The 18,299-nt window shown below is 37.7% G+C and overlaps 1 protein-coding gene across 1 annotated transcript in view; it reads left to right on the plus strand.

Annotated features, from left to right (window-relative positions):
• The window catches only part of LOC135468899 (rho GTPase-activating protein 20-like), a 63,119-nt gene that overhangs the window by 21,254 nt on the left and 23,566 nt on the right, over positions 1 to 18,299 (plus strand). Inside the window, exons 2-4 of the mRNA XM_064747366.1 lie at positions 7,635 to 7,745; positions 11,418 to 11,526; positions 17,378 to 17,472. Of these exons, the coding sequence (XP_064603436.1) occupies positions 11,431 to 11,526; positions 17,378 to 17,472 (191 nt within the window). The 5' untranslated portion in view covers positions 7,635 to 7,745; positions 11,418 to 11,430. The remainder of the gene's footprint in view (positions 1 to 7,634; positions 7,746 to 11,417; positions 11,527 to 17,377; positions 17,473 to 18,299) is intronic.

The raw sequence follows: 18,299 nt of genomic DNA on the forward strand, positions 1-18,299 counted from the left end.
ACTGTGATACAGGTGGACAGCTAAGCTTAGCATAGAGGGGCACACTATCAGCTGTGACATCTCTCACCTTTCCCGGATGGAATGCCATCAGATATAGTGGGGGAACAAAATACTAACCTTATGGTGATCGAGGCTAAGGTTTTGTTTTGTTACGTTTTACATTGAATTGATCATATCCAATCTCTTTGCTGTCCCAGAAGAAGAAAAAAACAAAAGGGAAAAAGGAGAAGACAGAAAAAAAATCATGTAGGACTTGTTGAACTGCAGGTGTTTGATATTCACAAGTCATATGCCCTCATGGATAGCCAAGACGTAACGTCTCTCCACGAAACAGCCGAGTATTGGCACACCTCTGGAGACTGACTTCCAAAGTGTAGTCCCCTGGCTACTTAATAGCCTTAGACATGCTTTGGAATTTCGAGCAGTGATTTCGTTAAGTTTCTGTCTTACCCGAGACTGATATTTCATCACCTGAGGATGCATCTAAAGGAGTTGCTGCTGTGTTTACCTCCAGCTTCTCTCATATCTTCCTCCCATCATCATGGACTTTTCCACATTAGCCACCACACTAAAGGTGATGTCAACCACACTAAGGTAGGCTGATGCATATTTGAATGTTGCTTTACATGAACTAGTGTCAGAGATGGCATTTTGATTCAGATATTGTAGGTATGCATTATTGTAATTTTCTTTATGAAGTTTTTAAGCTAGGGTCCTAGTTATTTAACTGACTATAGGTTTGTGTATGAAGTTTTGTGCTAGTGTATGCATTAATAAACACTCCAGTGTGTAGATTATGTCAGATTTTAGTATCGCTGGTTTCTGCGATACTAAACAGGCTCTAGGCTATATGTTTATGTAACAAGTTTTACGCTAGTGTCTGCAATAATAAACCCACTCAGAAGTGTAGGTTAGTCTGTTAGGTTTTATGCTAGTCTCTGTGATACTATTCAGACTTATGATTCTAGGTTATGTGTCAAATTTTAAGGTTATTTTGGGCTTTAAGTCAGTGCCTGCACTACTAAACCAACTTGTGACAAACTCATGTCAAGTTTCAAGCTAGCTTTAAGTTGTAAGTTAGCATCTGAATTACTTTACCAATCATGAATTATCAAGTTTTGAGTTAATTCCTATCAGCGTTATTCAACAGACTCATGACCTATTACATTATAAGCCAGTGGGTGCATTTTTAAGCTGCTTTTATTTCTAAACAAACCTCCCGTGAAAGAATTTTAGTGATAAAGCAACAGTTTATGGATCATCAAGCATTATTCAGAGGTAATGAAGCCTGCTTCGTAAATCATTTTAAATGATGCTTATATTTCCAGTTGAATGTATACTCTATGATTAACCTCTTGCTGCCTCCTTCTTAATATCTGCTTATAACTTTGAAATGCAGTGCTGTTTTAATAATGATGACCTTGCCGTTTCATGAGGCCATCATCATTTACACTTGACATGTATTCAATTCTTCATACATTTACAAGGTCTTTTGACTCTTGTGATAATATGTTACTAGTGATATTAGGCTGATAAAATTCCTCACCTGAGAATGCTGTGTTAACAAAGTGAAAAAGTGTTTTTGCTAACAAAAAAGGAAAACAGTGTTATTAACCACAAGTATTTTGGTAGAATTCTCCCCTGTAGAAATGACATAAACTCATGCCTACACTTCTGTGTGGCTGTGCCCTGTAGCGTGTTGCTTTGAGGAGACAGGGGCTGTGGACAAAAAGAAACGTAACTATGAGAATGTAGCTACAATTTGAAGACAATAGGCACACATTTTTCCGTATATGGGAGCAATTTTTTTTTCTAGGAGTTGTGATAATTTAGGCTCGTAATATTTTCAATACAAAACAGTAGTGAATTTTTTTAAATTCCCAACTTTATGGATCTATGTTCATTGCAAATTTAATTTGCTGTAATTTTATTTTCAGTGAAACAAGGATTCTTTTAAAAATATGGTAAATAATTCCCTTTATGTTGACTCAAAAAATGTGTTAATCTTTTGTAATGAACTACTTTTGTTCATTACACATTTCCAAGAAAAACTAACTGCAGTCATAACGTAATAAAAAGTGACATATGTGCATTATTAGCTCGTTTAAATTTCTAGTAGAAACCATGGTTTGTCTGAAAGGCTAGCTATAAAACCTGTATGCACTATGATTCTAAATAATGAGGAAAATTGTGAAAAGTTGCCCCTAAGAAATATTGCATTTCGCTTAAAGATTTACAGTAAACAAGAAATAGCCTAATGAACACAGACAGTGTAATGTTTGGCTGGGATTGATGGGGCTTTCTACAAGCACAGCTTACTGTAAATATCTAAAGAACCTCAAAGAATGTGCCTGCTAAGCTGGTAAGCTCTGTCTGCATTAGGGTGAGGATTTGTGTTAGAATGCTTCATTAAAGGGATAGATGTGGGTTTTAGAGGTCCTCACACCATTGGACAAGACACATACCTCTGAGATAAGCTGTTTGACCACTCCAGTGGTCAGTTAGGAAAGCCTTAGGCAATGTACGCTATTCCATTCATAGGTTTGTAGTGTGTGAATACAGGCTGCTTGACATTCCAACAGATTTCCCCAGTAGCTATAAAAATAAGTCTACTCGTATAAAAAGAGTTTCTTAAGAAAAAGCGTTACTTTCTGACTGTTTTGAAATATAGGAAGGCCAATTTGTCTGTTAGCAGTTACTACCAGATTCTTTTTATTTGATTTTCAAGTGCTGAATTGCCACTTGTTAATTAATTGACACTGAGGCTTAATTGCATGACCGTTATTTAAGATCTGCACATCTTGACATGATGAACATATTTGTAAATTTGTCAAAAGATACTGCATAGAGATGAGCAAAATATTTTTAAAATCGTGCACTGTTTAGGATTAATGCACCCTTGATGTAAGCATTTTTAGGGCTTGTTTACACAGAACTGAATGTGTCAAGCAGACTGCATGGCATATAGCATTGATCTCCTGTCATGTTGTTGACTGCAAAACAATTAAACTTAGATTGATTAATTATACAGATGAATGAATTAATAAGATGTCTTGTTCAGATCTTCATGTCTAAAAGGGTTCCTTGATAATACCAAAAAAAACACTTCCACAGTATGCCCTTAGAAATTGTTACTAAGACTTTTGTTAGCAACCTGTTGTTACATTTAGCTGTTTATCAATTAATATAGAGGGGGAAAAAAACCTATGAATGCCCCTAACCCGTACTCCTCGCCACTCCTACCCCACCCCTCCCCACCCCACCCCACGTCCATTAGAAAACTGCTCATCCATGCACTGTGGGTGAATTAAAAGCTCTGTTATTTGTTGAGGCCACAGAATTATTATGCAGATCGTGGGGAATTATGACGTTAACTAAATTAACTGGGATTTAGTTAAGATTTGTTACAAATTCTTTTCCCCTAGTTGCCAAGTTGTCATGGTGGAGACTGTAAGTATTATATTAAAAGTGTTGATTTATGTAATTGTGCTGTGGCTGTGGACGATATATTTGCCCTCTCACGTCCCACCCCTGTCATAAGAGTGGGGTAAAGCTTGTGTATAGCTGCAGTAATGGCTCCAGTTTATGCCTTCACAAAAGCCAATCGCCCTTAATGGCTGGGGTCTTGTTTTGTTCTCTCTGTGACATGGATGAAGACACAATGAGGAATGCGAGGGTTTTATCTTGCGCCCACCCCCCAGTGAGTGCTCTCTGGACCATGTCTGACCACTGTCCATTGTGGTCAGTCTTCCTATTACACACCTGTACAGGTGACCAGTGGCCTTAGCCCCTCACCTGCTTGTCCAGCTATCCCTATGGTTGCATGCTTTCACTTGTCTAGGATTTGTACATCATACAACTGTTCTATGGAATCAGGGATAATTTACCTAATGGTTCACCAAGGGGAATTACTTAAATAGAGAAGAAGGTAGGTGAAGTCACTGTTTTAAGTCTATTTCAGAATAATGCATGTAAGAAGAAATCAGAAACACAGTAGACGTCAACAACAAATCCATGTTTGTTCAGGTTTTGATATAACAGGAGGCCATAGCAAGGCCTAAAAAACAAATACTAGAACATGTGTTGCAGGGATTTGCTTATGTCCTTATTAGTATATGTAAATAAAGTGGATTTGTTTTTATTTACATTTTGTGACATCTGTGCAAATGTATTAATAGAGAGATGTTTATTTGAGAAAGACAGGAAATTTGACAGGTGTGTTTTCTGTGATTTGTGGGTGATTTGTTTCGGTATCCCTTGATGTCACTTTATAGACTGTGGATGAAATAGGTGTATATATTATATATATTCATCTTTCATTTGCTTCTCCTATCAGTGAGGATGTAGTAAATGCTCTGGTCAGATTATATTTCAAACTGCATTATATACACTTGATTCATTGGAATGTACATAATTTCTTAATCAGTTCAGATTTTTTCCACCTCACAATTAAAATCTCACATTAAATCTAAATTTATTCAAAACTGCCTGCAAGACTTTGACCTGATATATATATATGCACATGCAAGTTGTCAACTGTATATAGTGTTTTGACACAAATGAATAAGGCTTTATACAGAGGATTTTTCTCTTTACCTGATGTTCTGAAATCCTTTCCTCTATTTTGCATGGAGCCATATCTGATACTCCAATACTACTGATAGGCTGGCCAACCATAAGGAAACCTTGACATTCCAACAGATTGGAACAGACACAACGCAGATGTGGAATTTGGTTTAATACTCCTTGACAATTAACGTGTTTAATTACATGTAACTAGCTAAACTGATAATCAGGCCCCAGGATCACGAAATGATCTTAGACTTAAGTCAGAATTTCAGACCACTGTTAAATTGTTATTTCTTATGTAACAAGGTCAGTATATCACTTGACAATGTAAATTCTAAGTAAATTATGCATTGTATAACAAATTACAGGTAAAATGATGGAAGGAACAGAACAAATTTAATGACTGAAATTTAGACTTAAGTCTGAGATTGTTTCATGGGTCTGGGCCATGATGCTTAACATCATTGCCTATGTCATTGCTAAATGTCATAGGCAATGCAGATTTATTAATTAGTTGATATAGCTGTGTAAGTAATTAAGACTTGCACAATGTTGTTAGCTCTATATACATCTTTCTGTCTGTCTGTTGGTTGGTCTGTCAGTTGGTCTAAAATTTTGTTCTCCACACATTATTTTTAACACAGAATTTGTGAAGACGATATTGACTTTTTCAGTTGTGCTTGTTTTTGGGGTTTTTTTTATGTTATGTTGAACCATAATTGTGTATTAATTATTTTCAGGCATGCATTGTATTGAAGGAGATCTATTTTGATCCTTTTATAGGATAAATAAGCATGATTTATTAGCTGACTATACATGGTGAAGATGTCTAAACTCTGTTATGCCAGATAATGGTTGAGAACTGACAGGGTCATAGAGGTCAGTACAATCCATTTTCCCCGATCTGTCACATCTTGGGTAATGTTGACCTAGCAATATGAGCAGCATCACTCTATCAGTCTTGAAGTCAAAGCCTTCTAATAGGCTGTCGTGGCAAGGCAAATAAGGCTGTCCCACATTTTCAAGTGCTTCTGTGAAGTGCAGCGTCAATTTTGACATTTTGTATTCAAATCTGCTCAGGACAGCACTCTTTGTCTTGAGTGACTTTTTATGATCTCTCTAACAAGGGCAAAAGTCATACGCATACATCATGTTAAGTGGACAAGTCTTGGCTATCTGAAGTGGCTCCAGCGGGGTGGGGTCAGGGAGATAATATCGGCTATTTGACAGTGGTTACACTATTAAGACAAAAGGCAGGGTGGTCCACCAAGCATGTATATAGCTGTTTCATGATGCTTATATAGTATATCACACAATCGTCTGAACACGATGATTTCGGCGGGTCATCTTGTGCCCAAACCAGTTAGGTATGTTTGGATCTCGTACTGATTTTACATACTTTATGATACGTATGTGTATAATGACATGAATTACACAGGTATATATTTAAATTTCACATACATGTATTGCCTCCTTTTGATCTGTGCTGCCCTGATGCTCATGATTGAATGCCTGAAGGGCAACTAGGTGCAAACGGAAAATGCATTTGGGTCTTTGTGGCTTGCTGTGTTGTGCCTGGTGGAGAAGCTCCTTTAAGAAGATGATGGAGCATTTAATACGATTTTTATTCTGCTGGGATTAAATGTTCTCCTATTGTTATTGTAAACACTAAACATGTCAACACATTTGCTGCTTTTGTAAATTGCAGGTGAGTGTGTCAAATACAACTTCTCACATAAAAAACCCTGTACATACAGAAACATTCTTTTTTAAAAGTAAGGAGTACAGAGATACACTGAAAATTACCATTTGATTTGGGTGATGCGTCTAATGTATCAGAGGCATTAGGTACATGTTTTCAACTGTCAGTTCAAAGGAATTTTACTGGCATGGCTGTAATATGTATAAAGATATTCTAGGATCTGGATTTAATTGTACATTTGATTAGTGGAGGTTGGAGTCAGCTCTTCACAAGAATGAAAGTGCCAGCATTTTAATGGTTTGTGATTGGAAGTCCACATAAAAGTCGTTATATGCAGATGGGATATGTATTTGTACATGAGCGGTTAACGTCTGAGTGACTATTAACAGTACCATCTACATTAAAGATGTCAAATTATACATGATACTTTCTCCAGCTCGTTAACTTGTTTATCTACTACGTGTACAGGTGTATTTAAACCAGGTATGCTTAGTGATGTCGAAGGCTAGAAAGGCCTGATCAGTTAATATACGAAGAAGTTTCCTTGTTTTGATCACAGTTGATGACCGACAATGCAACAGTATAATAAATTTACACAGCAAATCCTCTACATTCCAAATTCGTATTGATATAAGGTAGAAACAATGTTTACTGTTTTAATAACAGTATATGTCCAAATATTTAACTGCTTCTCATAGGTGTAAAAGTTGTCAAGGTGAATTTACTGCATAATTGTTTGCAGTGATAAGGTTTGTAGGTGGCCGTATGGTAATTTGTTGGAACACTAATAAGCCAAAGATCATGTGAACAGTTCAATATTAGCTGGGATAAGGAGAAGTGTGTGTGTCTGCAAACATTAGCCCTCAGCAATGCTGTAGCACCAGCGGCACATTATGATGGCTGCTGGACACAGATTTAGGCTGACTGCATTTAAGGACACTGCTCTGTTGTTTGTTTCACACATCACACTCTTTTTCTTTTTTACCGACCAGCACGTTGAATATTTACTTCAATTCCATGATAGTCGTACATGTACATATTTATTTCCCACTGCCTCTGTTTGTCTACGTTTGATGATGGCAAGCTTTTTGTTGTCAGTTGAGTATGTTCAGCTTTGTCTGATTTTTCAGCCTCCGGATTACGGTTATTTCTGAAAGAAAAAGAATTCCTCGTAAAACCCTATATAAAGCTAAAGCCTAGTTATTAATAGGTTCCTGTAGACAATATCTATGCATGTTTTTGTGTAACAGAGACATGGAAAGTTATTGGATATTAATCAAGAGATATATCATTTTGTCACGTTTTATAATGATGGCAGAGTTTTACCTGTAATGTTCATGTTGATCTTTGTCTGTCTGTTCAGGTGAGACGCCTTCCACGATATGAACATCATCTGAGAGAGTTACTGGAGGAGACCGATGAAAGTCACCCAGATTTCGAGGACTTGACCCGGGCCCTTGAGAGAGTGAAAGAAGTGAGTGATACTTAAAGTCAGTCCTGATTTACACACATTCAAACAAGTGCTCTCATAACTGTATGGTAAAAACTTAATTCATTGTTCATGGTTTCTTCTTAGTTTCATGAATCTCCCAGGAGCCTATCACCAATGCGTTTGCTGTGAGTTTAAGCCCAGCTCATGCCAGGTTCCTCTCTGGCCATATGTAGGAAGGTTGTTGATTTCCTCTGGACCCTGCCCAGTTTCCTCACACCATAATGCTGGCTGTCATTGTATAAGTGAAATATTCTGAGTACGGCGTAAAACACCAGTCAAATTAGTGAAATAAACATTTTTAGCTTGACAAGCAACTGTATAAGCTATACATATTCGTTAAATTTCACGTCAAATTTTTGACACCCTATTGATACAGTGTTACATTGGCCATTCACTTAACCAGAATGCAGAACAACATCTCGATGTGATGGACATTGTTAATTTGCACTTGTTTAAATATTGGCTACTGTACTTTAATCTGTAACTGTGAAGAATTTGTTGATGTGTTCCTGCTTCATGGAAACCAAATTTTAAATCATGTGATGGTGAATGTTAAAGTGTAGTCTGGTTTGGAAAGGTAAAAAAAAAAACACATTAAAAATGAACTGATTCATTGAATTTAAAACAATGCATGATAGCATGCATAAATCTTGTGATACAGTATATAGGCAGTATTGAAAGCTGATATGACCATGTAAGCTTCTAAGATTCAAGGGGAACCTGCAGATGGTCTTGGGTTACCCTCAAGCTCTGCCTGGTTTCCTCCCACCATAATGCTGACTGTTGTTGTACAAATATTCAGGAGTATGGCGTAAAATACCAGTCAAATAAATAAACAAATGAGAATGACGGGATTTTGTGATAGCCAAGATAAAGGATGTGGAAAGGTAATTTCCCAAAGACGTTTAATATTTTGGGGTGGACTATTTCCTACTAGCTCTGATATCAATTGGCAACATTCCATGCTTGGCTTCCACGTTAACTGCTGTGAAGTGGTGCATTTTTACTGACATTTAAACTGTGCTATGCACAACATATGATAGCTGTGAGGCACAAAACCAGGTTTGTGGTAGTTGTAAAGTGCACATGAAATTTTAACTTTATACCACTAGGTTGTCAGTGAATAACAAAACTATAAGGCCGCAGTTAACACAAAAGTTACAAGCATATTAGCTCATAGAACATGCTGACTTCCTCAAATGCCATTATTGTTAATCATGGCCTACTAGACTGGACTGGCATGGGTTTGTCTCTTTCTGGACAATGCTGGTTTCACTCAACTCGAGCTTGGCATTGGAGTTGCATGATAAAGAGATCGTGGGTGGCAAACTTCAGATGCTGTCATCATTTACTGGATACACTCCTGTAATTTCATGGTGTTTTATATGAAAGCAAAACAAAGGAATATGAAACCAGAATTGCTTCATGCCTGTAAAGGAAGTGTGCAGCAATCGCATGTCGAGGACAGCACAGGCTAAGAGAACGAGTTCCATGTTCAGGAATGCAAGGATTTAAATTTGTATTCTGACATACAAGCTAGAAAAAAAGAGGAAGACAGGATCTTGGAATGTGGGATGCTACATTATAAAGTTTTCATCTCAACAGATTATCAAAACTAATTAACATAATAGTAACACATTGGTCCAGATCTCTGGAATTTTGTTCACCCTCAACATATCCCATGCAACCTTCGTTAAAACAAACGAGGTGATGAGATGCTAAGTATGCTCTTTAAGCGACAAGGTGAGAGGACATATTGTCCATTCTGCTTTTTGGAGGATATCCGCTAACCCCTGGTGTCAACTGTCCCTGACCCTTCCAAGTGGACAGAATAACAGCTTTTTCTTAACACTTCACAAGTTCATGTTAATTTTCTGGCGGAGAACTTATTCCCTCTTTAGCTTGTTAAGCGTTCTTGACAGCTTTGGTGTAAATGGCCTCAAACCTGCAAGAACGTAGCAATGTTCTCGTGACTTTTCAAGGGCTACACGGCTTAGCAGATCAAAAAGGAGAAACTTTTTAGAAATCACAACATAATGTCCGCATGACTGCATAATACAGGCAAGAATTGCGGGCTTATCGCGTGTGCAACGCACAAGCGTTTGACTTTGTCTTAGACGCCTGGTGCGCAATGCGTCATGTTAGAAGCGCAATGTGCATGTGGCAAGCCATCAGCAGACAACAATGGCTGCAGAGAGCACCTTTAATCTGGCTAGAGAAGCTGTCATAATGGTCGGCTGTGTGCTGCATATTGATAGAGCGATTGAGAAACAGTTTGGTACACAGAGATAAATTGCCTCACGCAGGCCTGCCGCCATTCCGAACAGGGCACACTTCTCACCACGATGATAGTCGAATTTCTTGCACAAAACGAGTCAAGAAATAGCTTAGGATCTCCGTGAATGTTTTTGCTGTGTGGATGTGTGATCGGAGATTTGGATAAAAAGTGAAGCTATTTTTATGCGTTTGTGTCTGCATGCCAGTATGTGGTAATGCGAGCTCCATGGCTGAAAGCTGTCTCTGGTGTTGTTTTGCTGGGTGTTGACTTAGAGTCATCTCTGTGAATCTTGTGAGGGGTCAGATATGTCCACAGTCAGGTGAAGTTAAAAAACGACATGCTAAGATACTGTCTTAGCGTCAGTATTTCTGTGTCTGTCACTTTGCGTGGAAGTCCCGTTAAGTTCAGCACTGCCCAGGTAAGATGGGTGTAAGTACTGTTCAGGTGCAGTGAAGTTCAAGATAACAAATGATCTATGCGAAAATATTGCTGTCTGACCATTGGGTCAATAGCTATATAAGTATTGAAATTTGGTCGCCCATAATATCATTTTTTCAAATGGAGGGAAACCAAGTCCTTGGCCCTGTAATCTTTAATACAGGTGTAGTTAATACTGTTTGACAAATACCAAGCATTTGGGAAGAGCCATTTTTAATGGAGTTCCAAACTGAAATTGAAACTGTTGACACCTTTTAAGTCTTATGTTAAGACAAATCTGCCACTGTTGGAACAGTGGAAACAGTTGGAAATTTTGGAACAAAAAAACGAATATTCTGATAAAGTGTATTATTTTGGCCAGTCAGTCTCAGTGTTCGTTTGAGTTGCAAATGGGCATTCATATCATCTATCATGTAAATTGTTTGAAGAAATATATATGTTTTTTATTGAGAAACTATATACATACATGGTTATCATATATTGGTGATCACACAGCTTTAATAAATTGGCTGATTTGATGACATCATATATTCTTGGATTTTTTGTTTGTCCGGCATGCGTCTTAGGTAAGAGTATAAACACTGACAGGAGACTTTGTAGCTGTAATGAGCAGCTCTGCTGGAAAACAGCATGTGTTTGGGTTCTTGTTCTTTATCAACATGATCATGAAGTGAATTATTTAAATGTGCACACATTTCAACTGTGAACATACATCCTTCGGATGGTTTTACTTTGTGAGAATTTAAGAATTTGAAGACAATAAATCTTAAAACATTAATTCAGGCAGGAGCATGCAGATACCTTTCAGAATTTCGAGGTTGAACCTAAGTGTTTTATAAAACACCTGCTCTCATGCCTGGCTATTATATTAAATTTTATTGTTGATGGTCATAATTTTGATGTCACTCCTCGCTCATGGTGTCCCTTGTCTACTTCAGATGGTGGTGGAACATGATGTCCTGGGAGATGGAGTTACAGAAATGGAGACCATCCAGGATCGCTTTTCCTTATGATGACCTTCATCTCACCAAAAAGGAACAACCTGTGGTAAGTACAAAACAAGCAGTTTTACATTTTGCATATTAAGAGCAGTATATACATTTACATGCAACTCTGAACGCATTTTATGCACCTGCATAAAGAATTGTGCACAACCAGTCAACATTATAGGCAAACTGTGCATCAAGTTATTATGACATCCGTATATTCTTGAAGACTTTTGTGAAAATTGTTGTTCAATTAAGGCATGATAGAGTACAGAATGTTGTGCATACGATGGAGTAGAAGAAACAATGGGAAATCATGTAAAAAAAAAAACGTATGTGTAAATACTATACCTAAAATTTTGCCTTTGACTAAGTTCAGAATTTTGCTTCATTGTGAGAGTTGTGTTGATTTTAGAAAGGTGTTTTGTAGGTTGTTTGGAAGGTAGGGTGTCCTTCTAGGAAAACCTCAGTTTCATCACCAAAAGTAATCTTAACAACATTTATTTGCCTCCAAAAATGAACTTTTGGGCCATTTACCGTATGTGCATGTTTGCCAATAATTAGAAGAGCGGAAGTTGTCAAGGTTTCTTTCATATTTGACAAAACAAAAACAGATAACAAATGACTGGTGTGAATAACATTTAGTTACTGGCACATGTTTCACAATCTTGAAGCATTTTATTACATGATTATGAAATTTACCAAACGTGTCCATTCGGCTTTCAGCAAGGCAAATTACAATCTTTTGATTGCATTTGCCACAAACATCTCATGAAATTTATAAAAATATCATAGTTGGAATACACTGGCTCATCCAAAACACTCAGAAGTCGTTGTTTGGCATGAAAAATGACACGTAAATGCAATTATTAGATTGATCCGTTCACGAAATCTAGATTGTCTTTAGAAGAGAAGGCATTGTTGCCGTAGCTTTTGGACTCATGACCACATTGTTGACAGTCTAAATTTACAGATAGTGTCATTTCCTCTGAAAAAAAATCTCTCACTTTCTTAATGACGTAGATTAAAACAACAGTACATGAGGAATGAGGTTAACTTGGTCAAACCACTTGACCAATAAGGCCAGTTTGGAAATTTTAGACAGTTTACCTCAATTTGGGAGCAGGATATTTTATGTACCCACTCCGTCAGAGTCATCGACTCTTGTCACACTGTGGCCTCTGTCCAACTTCCTCTCCACCAAACAAGCAACCGCCTGAGACTGTTAAAGTTGCACCTGGGTGCTAAGTTTGGAGCACACTGCCTTATTGACACCCCCTGCAGGCGATGCAGTCATGGAAGGCTCCCGATGGGTGTGTGGTATGTCACATGACGCCCGTTAGAGTGGTGTCAGGGGCAGACCCGTGTAGCGCTAAGTGTGGAGAATTGGCCACCCTTCAGTAGGCAGCAGACCCATCTCACAGACTCACAGCAAATGTCCCCATAATTGCCTTGGAACAGCTAAATACAGTCTGGTCTTTTGTGCTTTCTGTCTTTTTCTAGCAATGGACAAACAATTTGTCTAAAAACAGAAAAGTCTGTTCACATGTCGGTGTTTTTTTTAAAACATCCATTGTGTTTTTCTTTGTTCCGTATTGAGAATACTTTCTTTAGTATGGATTTTCCATGTCTCCTTTGGAAAAACGTATGATGGTATCAAGCAGTACCAGTAACTCTTTGGTAAAGTAAAAACATGACAGAGATGTGTCGATAGCTAAGTTGATCATATTCCAGCTGTCTTACTTTCTTTTAAACCATACATCTTGACCCAAGATTTTATAACAACTATAATTGAGAGCATTTCATATTCGTCTTCCAGCCTGTGAACTCCAGAGTAAAGTTTATGAAAGTTGTACTATGTTTGTGATGTTTAACTTTGAATTAACTTCATTATTTGGCATTGGTAAATTGTGGCCTTCAAAGCTATAAGTTTTATATAACTTCCAAGGACAGCAAAACAAGACTATTTTGTGACCAATCATTATAGAATATTTGATCTAGGCAGTAAGTATATATGCACATTGTCAGCATTTTGCAAAATGGATTTTCTTGGTGCAGTTTGTTTCAGTCTTTTTACTGGCTTTTTATAATGAAAGTAAAATGAAATCTGGTCAACCAGCAAGCCCTTAAGCTGTTAGAGACCCCCTAGCCAATTCTTCCATAGTTGATAACATCAGATATTTAAAACACTAAGCTGTAAAGTATGCAGTGTAAAGTTTCACATCATGGTTGGTTGGCTTCAGTGAATGGACTGGGATGTGAGATTTAATTTGTCTGCACAAATACTAAAAGGCTGCATATAAAGTTAACATGTAAGACATGAAGAAGATAATTAAACTGCAGACATAAACAAAAACCAGACAGACTTTCAATAAACAACTCTGTTTACTCTGTGTTTTTGCACATGTAAGGACACATTTAGATGAAAGAAAGTAAGTAAGTTTTCATTGATGTGTATTTCTACAGATTTACAAGTGGAACACACTATTTCATATTTATATAAAATCTGTGTGGTGGTATGATAATTTTCTCAGAGTATGCAGGTGATTCAGTCTTACTTTAGTTTGTTTCCATGTTGTATCAGGAAGACCCATGTAACCTTATAGCTAAAATCCATTTGACGTGAGCAAAGAGCTCATAATTTGGCTGTAGCTTTGAGTGAGGTGATTTATTACGTACAATACTCGGTGCAGTGGTTTCCCCTTGGCCTCTGCTAGGATTGTTTCGGTCATAACCCAGACTGTTGTCATGTAAATGACATTTTCTCTAAAGAAGAGTATAAAATGCCAAGGAAATAAATGTATTCATTGTGTAGTGCATTGAACATTATAAAAACAGTTCTAAGGAAACAGTCATAATTTAATTGGAATGGCTAAGAATGATTATGGCGTAACACCACATCAGCAATGTTGCAGCCATATCATCTTTGCTTTTCAGACTTTTCAAGTTTTGAATTAAAACTACGTGTTCAATTGGTCTGCCAGTGTTAAGGTTATCAGGTAAAGGGGTTGAGCAGTACAGCTTCATGCTGAAGACAACACTTGTCGCAGTAACAACACATCTTATGCATGCATAACAGAAAAACAAAACATTCAGAAAAACTTCTGTAGTCCTCATAATACATTTAGTACAGTACCTGTTGATCCTGTATGTAGAAATCTGCCAAAAGACATCACACACACATTTGTGTTTATATTATACACAAAACAGCAGGTCTTCCCTGGAAATTTCCCCCAGAGGAATTGCATGTCTCAGCTATTTATAGTGACGCACAAGAAAAAGCAAAATTTTTGGACACGCCAGTTCGGTTCAGTGTTCTGTTTGTCAAAGGATTTAATGCAAAAACTCAAGTTTGATAAGCTGCAGTTCTCAAGGGATCAAGGCTGGTGCATTATTTTCGAAATCCAAAAGTTATGTTTTTATCTTTTTCCACGCCAAAAGGCAAGCTATGAGCATTTTCTTGGTGTCCAAGTGCAGATAAACAGTGTATGGGTAAGCCTAAATTTGTAGAAAATATTACAGACCTTGTCAAAGTAATCATCAGTCTGATCTTCAGTCCATTATAAAGTTCTTGAGTGTGGCATTAGTCAGTCAATCAATCAATCAATAAACCAGCCCAGTATAATTCGTCCATGATTTGTTTCATGGATAAAAAGTGTATAGTTAAAACCCCAAAATAAGAAGACAAACAATCTGCGGACACCTTTCACCGAGCAAAAGTTTAAACAGGAGAGCTAGACAACACATGGCAAATGTGGTTTGAGGCAAATAGTTCTGTGGTGAAATTGTCTAAAACTTTTGGAAAACCCTTTTGTTACAGTTATATTGCATGCAACTACACCATGTGTCATTTGAGAATCATTCACCATGTAATTCTTCCACTGTTACAACCACCTCTGCAACCAATATTTTGAGGTTTTATGAAGCTTGCAGCCCGAGTGACACAAGCAAATCAATTTTGGTTTGATTTTTTATAATTATTGTATGCATATATTCCACTGACAGAACCACTGTTTATGTGGTTGAAAAGGTTGATGGTTTACAGTAACTGAAGTCTAAGATCCATAATAGATTCATTATAAACCTGTTTGTTATTTGAAACTCATGCAAAAGGGAAATATAAAAGCAGTGTGAAGGTAAAAAAAATGAGGAAGTATGGAAAGCTTAAAAAAACTGCTTAGTGGGTGTCTGTATGTTGACAGGTGATTGTATGGTCAGATAGTTAAACACACAGACATTGAAGGGGAGCAGTGATGTCATAAGGGCTTAGGCAGTCATGACATAGGTACCAGGGGCTATATATAACTCTACATTGTGCTATAAAGCCAGAAGAAGATGACAAGCTATTTTTCAAAACTGGATGACAACTGGAAATAGCCATACAACACAAAAACATACCTGACCAGAGCAGTGCTAAGTCAACACAACTCGCACTGCCAGTCTATTCTAGTCTGGGTACCTGGCTGCCTTGAGGTTTTAGCTCTTGCCTGTAGGGGTATGGAGTCAGATTTTTACCTCAGTTGTAATGATCAGGGGTTACCACTGCTTGTCTTTGTGTGGCCAGGGTTGTGCCTCCAGACACACTTGTAACACCCTGACTGTGTTTGCATTGCACCAAACATCCTGTAGCACCTGAAACAAATGCAGTAGTTGTTTGACAAGTAGAGAAGGCAGATGCAACACAAGTTAAAGCAGAAATAAAGTGCAGAAGCTCAGCATATGTTTTAGTGATGCAGCATGTACAGTAGCCCTAGAATATCTACATTGACTTTGCAGTATTTACATTGACCATGCAGTGTGTACAGTAAATTTGAAGCATGTACAATAACCCTGCTGCATGTACAGTATAACCCTGTAGCATGTACAATAACCCTACAGCATGTATAGTATAACCCTGTAGCATGTACAGAATAACCCTACAGCATGTACAGTATAACCCTACAGCATAATCCTACAGTATGTACAGTAAGCCTACAACATGTACAGTATAACCCTGTAGCATGTACAGTAACCCTACAGTATGTACAGTATAACCCTGTGGCATGTATAGTAACCCTACAGCATTTACAGTATAACCCTGCAGTATATACAGCAGCCGTGCAATATCTACAGTAACCCTACAGCATGTACAGTATAACCCTGTATCATGTACAGTAACCCTACATTATGTACAGTATATCCCCACTGCATGTACAGTATAACCCTGTAGCATGTACAGTACCCGTGTAACATGTACAGTAACCCTACACCATGTACAGTATAACCCCACTGCATGTACAGTATAACCCTGTAACATGTACAGTAGCCGTGCAACATTTACAGTAACCCTACAGCATGTACAGTATAACCCCACAGCATGTACAGCATAACCCTGTAGCATGTACAGTATAACCCTGTAGCATGTACAGTAGCCGTGTAACATGTACAGTAACCCTACAGCACGTACAGTGTAACCCTACAGCATGTACAATATAATCCTGCAGCATGTACAAGATAATCCTACAGCATGTAAAGTAACCCTACTGTATGTACAGTATAATTCTACAGCATGTATAGTAACCCTACATCATGTACTGTATAACCCTACAGCATGTACAGTATAATCCTATAACATGTATAGTATAAACCTGCAGCATGTGCAGAAACCATTCAGCATGTTTATGAGTTGAACATCATATTTTATTGTTGTTTACAACAACCACAGTAGTTGTGTGACATATACACAACTGGTATTCTATGCATCCTACTTATGAACAGTAGATTTGTGACATTTACTGTATGCTTACACAGTATTCATTATCATTGTGGCTTATACAGTATCATTGCATCTTATGCTGCAGCTGTATGTAATTAGATGTGGGTGTTCTCCATTGCACAGCTTGAACGTATACTTTCTCTTTCTGTTTCTTCAGCTCCATGGTCTCCAACGGCGACGTCGCTCCGCCCCAAGTGCTCTGCTGTTTAAAACACTTGGCTCAAGTCGCTCCAGAAGTGCCGGCAACCTCTCGTAAGTTTCTGTGCAATCTTCAAATGCGACACTGATACTTTGATTTGATAAACATCAATCAAATAAATTCTCAATAAATAAGAAGGAAACACTTATGGACTTCTAGTTTTCTGTGTTCATTTGTTATTCACGTGAGCACTTGTTTGAAGTTACTTTGAACTGAAGACCCCAGGAGCCTTTCACCAGTGCAGTGGATGTGAGCTCAAGACCAACACATGTTGGTTTCCTCTGCGGTCACACTTGGGAAAGGTCTGTCAGCAACCCGTGGGTGGTTGTAGGTTTCCTCTCAGCACAAATGCTGGCCACCATCGTATTAGTGAATATTTTAAAATAAATAAAGAATAAATTGAACTGAAATTTTTCACAATACATTCGTGTACGTGAACCATTTCTTTATGCGCATGTTTTACATGAGATAATTATCTGGCTTCTTGTTTTACTTATATGCTGTAAATACATCTTATCCTCTTTCTTATCCTCTTGTATTGAAGTCCTTCATTATTGTTATTAGCTGGCATCGTAATGGTAGATTCCACTATTGCGGGGTAACCACAGTATAAACAACTTTGAAAGTTAAAGCTGTAGAAAAGTAAAAATAGTAAGTTCAAAACTACACAAATGTTACTGACAAATATGTCTGATGGAAAGACAATACTTGGTCAGATTTTTGCAGAAGTTTTGCATGAGTTGCATATAGATGTCTATAGCTCCTCCTTTCAAGGAGGGTACAGTTCCAAGGTTGTTTGTGTATGATCTCATCCAGATAGCTGGGGGCAAGAGACCTGTCCCTGACACGCCTGACGGACTATATCTGTAATTAGATGAAC

The sequence above is a fragment of the Liolophura sinensis genome, chromosome 1, assembly GCF_032854445.1.
Source record: "Liolophura sinensis isolate JHLJ2023 chromosome 1, CUHK_Ljap_v2, whole genome shotgun sequence".
In the NCBI taxonomy this organism is placed as follows: domain Eukaryota; kingdom Metazoa; phylum Mollusca; class Polyplacophora; order Chitonida; family Chitonidae; genus Liolophura; species Liolophura sinensis.